The following is a 12500-nucleotide window of genomic DNA, read 5'->3' on the forward strand; positions in this document are numbered from 1 at the left end:
ACCACATACTGAACGGAACCGGCCGGGTGGCAGGTACCAGCTGGAGGAGGAGACAAAGTACAGTGTCAGTCAGTCACTCAATGAACTCTGAGTTTGCTTGGGTATGTTGTAAAGTAACATTATCTGTGTTAGTTCAACCCTGACAGTGAGCAAATTAAACCAAGCGATCAAACACTCTGGTTTGATCCGTACACTCTTGGGAGTTACACAAAGAAAAACAGTTTTTCTTTTAATATTTTTTTGTCTTAAAAAAAAGAAGAAGGTTATTAACATAATAGCAATCTATCACAGATTGTGTTTCCAGAGTGTGTGCTGTGCTGTACCTTGGCAGTGAGGGAAGCCATATGCCCCGTGAGCACAGCTGTCACACTTCAGACCCTCCACGTTGGGCACACACTGACACTGTCCTGTCCCCTGCTCACAGCTGGAGTAACGAGAGCCTCGCGTAGAGCACTGGCATGCTGGACAAACACACGACACACACACAATTTACAATTTAGGCATTTAGCAGCACACACACACACACACACACACACACACACACACACACACACACACACACACACACACACACACACACACATTAAACATGTTGCACAAAATCATAACTTGCATTTCTAGCTCATATTAAAAATAAAAAAAATCAATAATTTTTCCAAGCGTTTCACATCGCTATTTTCACTATTTGTCGTACAACACGTATATAGGGTTTAATTGGTCAACAACACAAGATTGCGTGCGTGCGTGTGGTTGAGTGTGAGTGCACATGTGGGGGATCTCAGCTCGTGTCAGACATCCAAGGAAAACGGGTTGGGAAACAGTGGGGTTTTCCCATGGTGGCCCCGTACCGGGTCGATGGGCGCTGAACTTACCGGTACATCTGGGGTAACCGTAGTAACCGGGGGCACACATGTCACATGACGGCCCGCTGTAGTTGGCCCGGCAGTGGCAGTGACCCGACGCACTGCAGCTGGTGTCCAATGAGGTGCGAGGGTCACAGCTGCACACTGCACCAAACAGGAAGAGAGACACCTCGTTAAGAACTAATTAAACTGGCTGGACTCAAACAATGGGAGACTTTAGAGGTTTTTATCGGTGCTGGTGGTTGGGGAGGACTGTCTTTTTTGTACTCACTACATGTATACAGTATATTACTTTCTGGAAGTAGTATTAAGTGCCATTAAAAACACAATGATTTCATAGATAGTTGTCTATCTAAAAGTTCAATATGAGCTAAAAGTGTCGTTTTTAAGTGTCGGGATACGGGCCTGGTGATTTCTGAAGCTCACTCATCTCTCATTCCATTGTGCCTACTCCAGCTGCACAAGCTCTGCTTTAGTCCCAAACAGGTGGAATTTGTTAACGAGGTAATATAACACTTCATAGCAAGGTGCTCAGGGTTAAGTGCCTCCATGTGTGTTTCCCCATCCATTTAGTTACAGTTAGGTGTGATAGTGAAGTCTTTATTTGATTTGCTAAGCCTACCTGGAACTCCAGCTGCGAGGGATTACACGTGCAGTACCAGGCGCTATTGATCAACTATTATACTGTCTACTTGAACTATTTACACTCAGGAACTACACTGTATAAATTCTTTCATACTTAACTATGTTTGAGTAATGGGTTAGTGTGCTCATACTGTATACACTTCACACTGTGTGTGTGTGTGTGTGTGTGTGTGTGTGTGTGTGTGTGTGTGTGTGTGTGTGTGTATGTGTGTGTGTGTGCGGGCGTGCGTGCGTGCGCATACCTTGACAGTTGGGATAGGAGTGGAATCCAGAGTGACACTGTTCACAGCGAGGACCCTGGAACTCAGGCCTACACATACAACGACCTGACACGTCACATCCAGCTGGTAGAGAACCCACTGTACTGCAACCACACACTGGACAGAGAGAGAGAGAGAGAGAGAGAGAGAGTTGTGTCTTGAACTCCTTGAAGAATTGGTTTTCAATGTGATTGGTAAATACGGAATTAAAGAAAACACTTTTCAAGTGGGCACAAAAGATGTTCAAGTGGGCCCTGAGACCAGTGGTATAGAGACCTATACCACCGGTGTGTAGATCTCACTCACGTTGACAGAGGGTTAGGCTGGATAGAGAGAGACAGTATAAAAAAAGAAGGCGCAGAGAGCTGTGTGGACTCACGTTGACAGAGGGGGTAGTTGAAATAACCAGGAGCGCACAGGTCACACTGGACACCCTGGAAGCCACTACGACACACACCATGGCCCGTCACCGAGTCACATGACCCGTCCTGACAGCCTGGACTGGAGCACAGACAGGCTGTACACACACACACACACACACACACACACACACACACACACACACACACACACACACACACACACACACACACACACACACACACACACACACACACACACACACACACAGGTTAGCAAGTGCTACAATGTCTGATGTGTTGCACTTGCTATAATCATGTCAAGCATGCTGGTATATATAATATACCACAATGTTGTTGTGCTAGCCTATGTGTGTGTGTGTGTGTGTGTGTGTGTGTGTGTGTGTGTGTGTGTGTGCGCGTGCGTGCGTGCATCGTGTCTGTCCGTTGTTTGCACAGAGCTCAGACCCATGGGTGGTAAAGCCAACACTGAATAAATAAACAAACCAATAAATAAAGAGTCTGGCAACAGGCATTCCTCACATTGTTTGTTGGGATTGGGAAATGCATGTCATTGTCAGAATGTACATGGCGTGCATGCGTGCATGAGTGCGTGTGTGCGTGCCATCCGTCCTACCCTGACAGTTCCCTGGTTGTCCATAGAATCCAGGTGCACAGGCGTCACAGTGGGCTCCACTGAAGCCTGCTTTACACACACAGGTTCGAGTCCTGGGGTCCAGTCTGCAGGAGTTATCTACTGTACCCTCTGCATTGCACTCACAGTCTGAGAGAGGGAGAGAGAGAGAGAGAGAGAGAGAGAGAGAGAATGAGTGATAGACTAGATTTGAGTTCTAGGGATTATCTTTTGTGAGAACTGTTTCTCTTCTACTTTCCCAATCAAACCTGACGAGGGGAAAGCTGAAAACCTTGCACGCAGACTCAGTCAAAAGCCTTGCATGCGTGCACACGCACACGCACACACATACACACACACACACACACACACACACACACACACACACACACACACACACACACACACCACACACACACACACACTTACTAAACCAATTAACCACGGCAGAGCGAATAATAACACAATACCGTGCACCGTGCTCTGGAATGCACTTCAACCTCAATCTCTAAGGTTGGACTGAACAGTGATTACGTGGTTTGTTTCTCACATTCCAAACACACATTCCATTCACACACAGCCGTCAGTACACCTGGTCCGGTCATGTCCACACCAGTACACCTGGTCATGTCCACACCAGTACACCTGGTCATGTCCACACCAGTACACCTGGTCATGTCCACACCAGTACACCTGGTCATGTCCACACCAGTACACCTGGTCATGTCCACATCAGTACACCTGGTCATGTCCACACCAGTACAGGTGATGAACACCAGCCTGTGTGAGGCTGAAGGAGACACTATGATGGTCCTCGTTACGAGGTAAAACCATCAGTGTTCATTAACCTATTTTGGGCGGGAACCCCTTTTGGTCTTTTAAACACTATGTTATAATTTAGCTATTGAAAAATAGCAGATCTACAAGCTCATACGAGCTTGTAGGTCTGAAAAAATGTGGCACAAATCTTTGAATATATATTCTTTCTTTCAAAGTGAATGTTTTTAACTCGGGTCTAAATGGGTTAAACTCAAAGTGGAGTGGAGAAAGTGGACCCTTACAGGTCCATTTGGATACATTTTGTACAAATCTTAAATACAATTAAATCGTATTGTATTTCACTGTGCAGAATTGCAAACGTTTGAGTCAAAAGTATTGGCTGATGATGAGTATCGGTGCTCTCTCTGTTAGTTCTTACATACACAAACGTCATTGCTGAAACTATTCAAGAGAAAGTGAACCGAGGTCACCCAGCCTGTGGAGAGCACTGCAGATGTAAATACAGTTTTTTACCACCAGGAACGGCATGACAGATATGACTGAGATGACTAATAACAGACAAAACAAAGTATCTTACTGATAATATTATCTCCGATTGGGTTCTTAAGTCCTCCTTTGGTATCGGTGGGATATGTTGGGCTTGCTGGAGAACAGAAGAACAAAAATACAGATATTTTCTTTCATGTACACTGTTTCATGTATACTATACTGTACTGTATACTGTTGATTTTGTGACATTAATTTAAAAATAACTCACGGTAGCAGTCGGGGAAGTTGATGTAGCCCTCGGCACACGAGTCACACTTCTCGCCGGTAAAGTTGACTTTGCAGTTACAGCGACCGGTGCGGTCCTCACATGTGCCGTCTGTGAAGTCTGACTGACACACGCAGGCTGCAGAGAGACAGGTTGGGGGGCAGAGACAGGTTGGGGGCAGAGACAGGTTGGGGGGCAGAGACAGGTTGGGGGGCAGAGAGACAGGTTGGGGGGCAGAGACAGGTTGGGGGGCAGGGAGACAGGGTGGGGGGCAGAGAGACAGGTTGGGGGCGAGAGGAGGAGGGAGGAGAGGGGAAGACAGGCGGAGGACGGTAAACGACACGATGATGGAATATAGACAAGGAGACATGAGGCGATGCATGATTTATACTCCTTCGTGTGAAGCCAAAACTAAAAGCAAGAACGACAAGCTGACATTGTGAGTATTTTTTTTGGAATGTTGCACGATGAAATGTAAATCAGATTTCACAGTGAGAGAGGAGATATTGTTTTTAAGAGCGTCTGCTAAAGTGCCTAAATGTACAAAACGTTGCGAGTGTGACTCATGTGTGTCTTACGTGAACAGGCCAGAGGGGAGTGGATGTGTGTGTGTGTGTGTGTGTGTGTGTGTGTGTGTGTGTGTGTGTGTGTGTGTGTGTCTTACGTGAACAGGCCAGAGGGGAGTGGATGGGATGGCTGGCGGAGCGGTAGTAGGTAGGGATGCAGCGCTCACAGTTCACTCCCGTGGTGTGGTGCTGCATGGAGAGAATCATTTCACAAAGCATTACAAATACCTTAAAGATACTTTTAGAAAAGCATAGCCTTTCAAATCAAAACAACTAGACTAGACTAGGACTTAGAAGACTAGACTAGACTAGAACATGGCGTATTACCTGACAGTTGAGGCAGCGACCTCCTCCTCTGTAGTGACTATGTATGTCCAGACTTTCTTTCCGCTGCTCGACATCAGGGTCAAAGTAGCAGTCAAACGAGTGACGATGACAGTTACACTCTGAAACACACAGCATAGAACACACAGTTACACTCTGAAACACACAGCATAGAACACATAGTTACACTCTGAAACACACAGAATAGAACACACAGTTACACTCTGAAACACACAGCATAGAACACACAGTTACACTCTGAAACACACAGAATAGAACACACAGTTACACTCTGAAACACACAGTATAATACACCCAGTTACACTCTGAAACACACAGCATAGAACACACAGTTACACTCTGAAACACACAGCATAGAACACACAGTTACACTCTGAAACACACAGTATAATACACACAGTTACACTCTGAAAAAGACAATGGAGAACAATGTTTTTTTACTTCTACTGAATCTCATGAATACTCAATACTAAGAATTTGGCACATGAATGTGGAACACTCACACGAGGCCCATAAGGTGGCATGTGTATCAACAAAAACACAGCCACACATGCAGGAACGCCACACATGTGCACGCACGCGCACACACACTCACACAGGGCATGCTGAAACAACAGAATTAGCATCCACCTGGGTGGCAAGAAATGCTGATTCCCAAGAGAAGGAAGAGTGAGAAGAACTAACAAGAGACAGCCCTGAGGAGCAAGAAGAGGAGAACAAAAAGAACTTGTTAGCATTGAAAATGTTAGCTTTAAATCCATATCTGGCAAAAAACAGAAGTGTAGGAGGGAGTGAAAAGAGAAAGGAAAGTGGAACATGAACATTCAACAATATGGCAATTGCTTAATCAAGGGATTAACGGGACAATATCATAATTAGACATGATTCCGTCAGTAATCTCAACAACCAGACGCCCATTCCTTGCTTTGTTCACAGACAGGAGCCATTACTCTCCGTGTGAGGTAAAAATGTATGAGCTCCCATTTCTTTAACATTGACCCGGCTTCCTCACTCAGTCAAACCAACAAAGACACCAAGTTTGAATTTACTGCCCAACCCGGTTTGATCTGACACCTATTCACGCCTCTCAGGTTGAATTACACACAGGCCCGGGATCATATTCATCATGTTTATACACTAATAAAAGAAGATTAAAAGAGACACAGATATAATTAACACAACCACATCTTTGTCTCTGACATCTTCATCAATCTTTCTCTCTCCCTTGGAGGTTCTTTTTCTAGTAATGATCAAAGTTAGTTAACACATAGCTATCTATGTTGTGCTTCAGACTAAAAGGATTCTTTCTTTTTCTTTTTTGGATGATAAAAGTCAGTGATCAAAGACGGGTGTAGACTTACTCCATGTTTACTGTTATCAAAGACACGGTGGAACGAGATGAAGAACCCAGACAAGACATGTCTGATCCTTACCGACGACGTCAAACTATGGAGAAGTCGTGCACCCTCTGAATACGAACATCTGACAAACTGAATATTTTATGGTCTCACTCCAACATTCTATATGAAGTGCACACAGTGTGTGTGTGTGTGTGTGTGTGTGTGTGTGTGTGTGTGTGTGTGTGTGTGTGTGTGTGTGGTAGTTATCCATTTCATTTGATCACTTTAATAGCTAAGTAGCAGAACTCCTGCACCCAGTCACAAACAAGATGTATCCCTTTGTAACTGAGAGTGTATACAAAATGTAACCGTAATGTACTCTCTTCAGAGTTAAATTATTAAAGTATTAATTAGTTAATTAGTTAAAGTATTTATTTGACTCATAGAATGTGATTCGGGTGGTGGTTGTGCTCACATACTGTAGATTACCATGGCAGCAACAAGTTCAAATACCTGATTTGAAACTTTTTATAAACCCCGCTGTTGCCAGTGTTAATTCATTAAAATATCAGGGGACATGCTGTGTTTTTAAACCGAGCGCAGTGCGTGCGTGTGCTTGCGTGCGTGTTATCAGCAGCTGTGTGTCAGGGAAGACAGAGGATGTTTAGAGGAGAGGAAGACAAGTGTCCCAGAAGACTCACAGATTAGATAATCTAAGAGTAAGAAAAGAGCAGCGGAGGACTGACATACTAATCTCAATCTGAGGTTTACATGTCTTGACTACGACAAAGAGGTGCACACACACACTAAACATATACACCAAAGGTCCGCATGTGAGCACTGAGCACGCATACACACAAGCAGGAGTGCAACTGCATATGCATGTACATACGCACGTATATTGGCCACTCATGTAGCCTTGTTTAACCTATGATACACACTTACAACTAAGACACACACACACACACACACACACACACACACACGCACACACACACACACACACAGCCCCGAGCGGACCAAAGGGTTTACTATTTTTACGGTATCTGTCAAAACAGTGCAGATAGCCGTGCCTTTATCGGGCCCTCAGCGCCTCAGAGGTGCCTGCTGAAGAAACCAGGGGCTCCTTCTTATCCTACCGGCGATTGCAGTGTTTTTCTATGACCTGAGCTACGTGTCGTGAATACACTCGGTGCTCGATGGATTCATACACGGTCAAATCCCCAGCGTTTAATTCTGACTGAGAGTGTACAAATGTAACCAGGCGCGCTCTCAGCGTTACAAATTGACACATTAACATAGGATGTCACTGTGTGTGTACAGGGGTTTATCTCCACTGTAAGAGACTCTCGCGACTGACAACTTGACATGAATTACTGTCTCGAGTGAGATAACCTTTTCCTTTGATCTTCTTAAACAACCTGACATTAATTTGGCATTAACTTTGATGAGGTTAAACAACCTGACGTTCATTTGACTTCACTATCTTGAGTAAGATAACCCTTTCCGTCGGCTACTTTTACCGGGTTCAAAAATGCTAATTAACAAAGTGTTTCAAGGGTTTAATATTAACCGAGGGGGCACGTTCTCCACCGGCAGTGAAGTAAGAGACATGATTCCAGCTCTTTTGGAGCCGATAGTGTCATCCTCCATAAATGTATTCATCCTCTCTGTCTCTCTCTCTCTCATATCAATCTACCCTACCGACCTTTGAGTCACTGTAATGCGCACGTTGTTGCTGCATGGTAAATATAACTGCAACTTTTGATAGTACAAATGTCGTACTTCACCTCAGCAGAGACTGTACTGTATTTGTGTGTGCGTGCACTCACGTTCACACTCGTTGGCGCTGTAGGTGGTGGCCGGTTTCCATGGGAACTGGTTGTATCCGGGGCAACACGTGTCACATGACAGTCCGCAGGTGTTGTGCTGGCAGTGGCACTGCAGTCTGTAAACAAACAAACAACAATATGAGTTAACTAATTTTTTAAGCTTTTTTATTGAAAACCAAACCAACTCTGCCACACACACACACAGCCACACACACACAGGTGCATGCCCACACATGGCCAGACTGCAGTCACTCCAACATGTCATGGGATGTAGCTACGGTATCTCCTCAGCTTACGCTGTTTTAGCCAAAACATCAGCTGAACCACTCTGAAGTTCACATTCCTCTGCTGCTGTCACTCCAGAGGGGGAGTGAGAGAATACAGGGGGAGGTGGACGCACACACACACACACACACACACACACGGGTGCGCGCGCAGACACACAATAAGAGAGAGACCCCCGACAATGAAAGCGTTAATCTCTCTCCTTCATCAGACTGTCTGACTGCTTCACTGCTACTAATCCGATTATAGACCATAAAACCCAGACCAAAACACAATGCGTGCACGGAACGCACATGCATGCACATGCACGCACACCACACACACACACACACACACACACACACACACACACACACACACACACAGGCTAATAACATCAGGGGTCAGTGGAGTGTGAAGGGGTGTGAGGGTGAGCATGCTGACTTTTGAAGAGGACTGGGGGGATCATGAACGTGCAGAAAGCTGGTGGGGGAACGCATCATTCATAATGTTGTGATACATTTAAAAATGTACAGAGAGAACATAACATTGCTGTCGGGCATGAACCTCATATCTCCATATTTCTTGTAGATTGTTTATTTTCACAATTTTAAATAATTAAAAAAAATAAGAAAAACGAGACAGAAACACACAGACAGCAATTATAAGTATGTTTGAATCCAGTCTTGCACCTCCCACCTCACTGTCCTCTTCCATCTGTACGATTTAGTATACCTTAAGTCTTTAATGAACCAAAGAACCACTTTAACTTAACAATCTTGCGGTAACCCGAGAGGTAAGTTAACCTCTAACCCCTAAGACCGCTTAAGACCACTTAACCCCTAAGATTTCCTCAATATTTCAAGTTCACACAGCGTCACACCACAACACATTTTGACCTTGTAGATCTGCTACTATGTTTTTATATGTTTCTTTCTCTCCCTTTCTTTTGCAACCCTATAATGACACGCCCAAAAATTGGACCAACATGGTTAAAGTATTGTTACCAGTATTCATAGTGGCTATTACAACCCAGTCTAGGGCAACCTTTGGGTCGCAACACTAAAATTGACTCCCTGATACCCAGTTCCCAATCCAGTCAGGCCACACATGGTTAAAAGGTTATGGCTGTAGGATTTATTCAAGATAAAATGTATTGCCGTGTACAATACCTCAGGTTGGGGCCCATAAGACAAAACACAACTCCTAACAAACAACGGAAATCAAAATACAAAGTTGACAAAAAGAGGTCACGCACCCCTACATACCGAATACATCTAGATCACATCACAAAGCTAAACAATGTCAAAGTGCTGGTGCTTAGGACTTGGCTAGAAGGAAGACGTCAGAAGTACTGACAACAGGCAGCTTTATAGGTGAGCCTGGTCAGAGGAGCCAATCACCAGCAAGGTCCACCTGGTAGTTAGCCACTCACATTCATGCCCCACTCAGTCTACTCACACAAGCTGGCAACCACTCACTCAATCACTACTCATCCCACATTCACCCCAGCTGGTCCTCTATCAATCACTACTCACTCATTCACACAAACACTGAGGGAGAAAGACAGAGCAACACAGGAATATACACATTATGACCCACAGGGCCATAACAGTGGCTACAAGTTGAATAAAGCTTGTTTATCGAACTATTGGGGGATAATATTATAATATGTATGGTTGTGTATACGGTGCCACACAGGATAGGCAGGGGTTAAGTGCCTTTAGTTGCAAGTCGTGAATAGCAGATCTACAAGCTCACCACGCATAACTTTGGTGTCGTGTTTGTAGATCCGCTAATTACGGAACATGAGGACCGGCACAATAACTAAGTATGAATGATGGTCATTGGTAACACGGTTGACTAACTAACCCACAGACCAGTGGAAGTACCGTCCTGGGCCCGTTCATTCATTATGGGAGGTGTGGCTGTGCTGTCTGGTCCAAACTGATAACATTACTGTGGTATTGTGTTTCTACATGCCTGGCTGTCTGGCTGATTGTGTTTCCAGCCTGCACTGGACTTATCACCACTATTCATTCAATCTCTTTCTTTCTCTTTCTCCCTCTCTCTCTCTCTCTCTCTCTCTCTCTCTCTCTCTCTCTCTCTCTCTCTCTCTCTCTCTCTCTCTCTCTCTCTCTCTCTCTCTCTCTCTCACACACGCATGCACAGTTTTTGGTCACTCAAGCTGTTTTCCTACATCACCCGTAACTTTCATTGTTTAGCACATGCACACGACTCTCTCTCTGGACACAAACCACCCCACGACACACATGCAGTCACGGACTCATTCACACTCTGCCACTGTCCCTTTTCTTCTTTCTCTTGCCCACTCACAAAACTACACGCACACTTACAAATGCACACACTTTTCCTCCATCAGATCCATTGTACTATTTTAGGAAACCTCCAGTTGATTAATTATTTTACAAACATGTTTGCGTCCTGTTTCCTTCATCATTCACACGGCTAACATGACCTCCACCATATAAACAATGGCGTTCTGTGAATAACACCTTGTAAATCAGCTATTTTTTTGCATGTTGCATGATTGCACGGACACACAAGACAAGACAAGACAAGACATCCAAATTATGCATAACAGTGTGCTATTATGTGCATAGCTATGATGTGCAAGATGATATGACATGTTGTGATATGGTAAAACTCCACAAAACATGAATGCGATATGGTAAGATATCATATAACATAAAGCAGAGTGATTATCCCACTATCTCTAAGCTATCAGAAACAGCATCAAAAGACAAATGCCAGAACACTTTAAGAGTTTAACACTGGAAGCCCACCAAAAACAGTATTTGCTCACATGCTTTCATGGAGCAGAATAAAAACAGTGTCCGTGACAACGGCTCCAGTCAAACGTGACAGATGGTATGACGTGACAGGATACCAATTAGTCCGATTACAGTTTTGGTCATCGCGGCATGTCCAATCCTCTCATAACAACATCTGAACACACCTTTTTAGGCTGCATGCTGTTGAGCAGTGATGTCACCATGGTAGGTAGATGATGTCATGAAGGAGACAGCTGCAGGCTTGTAGCACGTGTCAGTCGCATCAGGGCCACTACCTCGCTACACTAACATCTAGACTGAGTTGACCGTTCATCAAACAGCTGCTTGGTATGACAACATTAAACAGATTCCACGGTCAGAGTACATTCTAGTAGGATTAAATCCTCTCAATCGTCTGCATTCCTGCACTGTAACAGAGATCCGACAGTGAGAGTGAACGAACTTAATGAGGTGACAAAGGAGAGGGGGGAGTGGGGGGAGTTGAATTCCAGCTCATATGTTTTCATCAATCCAACACCTGCTTGGTCGGATGAAACACCTCGCAGTGATCTATGATCACATTGCACGACAATGTCTGCCTGTGCGACAGTCTCTGCACGCTACACCACTTAAAACTCTGGTTGGTGTGTGGACGAATGGAAGCCAACGGACCTGAACGGTTCCATTTGGATCAAACTGCTGGGCATGTACAATCACAGTACTGTGAACGTGTAAAACTCTATATGGTTCATATTGTTTTAACCCTTTTACAGACTGCTTCCTCTGTTTCTTCTTAATCCACCCGTTATACTTAGGGAGATCGTACAGTATGTGCATGTTGATATTGTGTTGCTAGAGGAAAGCACTGAGAAAACTGTTGAGCCTTTCTTCACCCTTTTTTTCAAACTTAACTACAGGAACAGTGGTCTCAAAGACAATGAAACATAGAGGAAAACTTGACCGAACACTGCTAGAGGGGGCCGGGCCGAGCCGACCGCTCGTAGAACGTCGCCTTTCTGAAAGAGAGCCACACCGCTGGCGAGGCTTAAATTATCCAAGGACA

General features: G+C 44.6%; 1 protein-coding gene across 1 annotated transcript in view; it reads right to left on the minus strand.

The window, feature by feature from the left end:
- Positions 1 to 12500, minus strand: part of LOC308316234 (laminin subunit alpha-5-like) — an 89239-nt gene that overhangs the window by 37316 nt on the left and 39423 nt on the right. Inside the window, 11 exon segments of the mRNA XM_080764730.1 lie at positions 1 to 40; positions 324 to 461; positions 873 to 1007; positions 1751 to 1885; positions 2148 to 2285; positions 2765 to 2911; positions 4119 to 4184; positions 4299 to 4433; positions 4960 to 5050; positions 5189 to 5307; positions 8379 to 8494. The exon segment at positions 1 to 40 is cut by the window's left edge and continues 13 nt beyond it. Coding sequence (XP_080620856.1) covers positions 1 to 40; positions 324 to 461; positions 873 to 1007; positions 1751 to 1885; positions 2148 to 2285; positions 2765 to 2911; positions 4119 to 4184; positions 4299 to 4433; positions 4960 to 5050; positions 5189 to 5307; positions 8379 to 8494 — 1260 coding nt within the window.

This window comes from Protomyctophum bolini (assembly GCF_963924005.1).
Source record: "Protomyctophum bolini genome assembly, chromosome: 5".
Classification (NCBI taxonomy): domain Eukaryota; kingdom Metazoa; phylum Chordata; class Actinopteri; order Myctophiformes; family Myctophidae; genus Protomyctophum; species Protomyctophum bolini.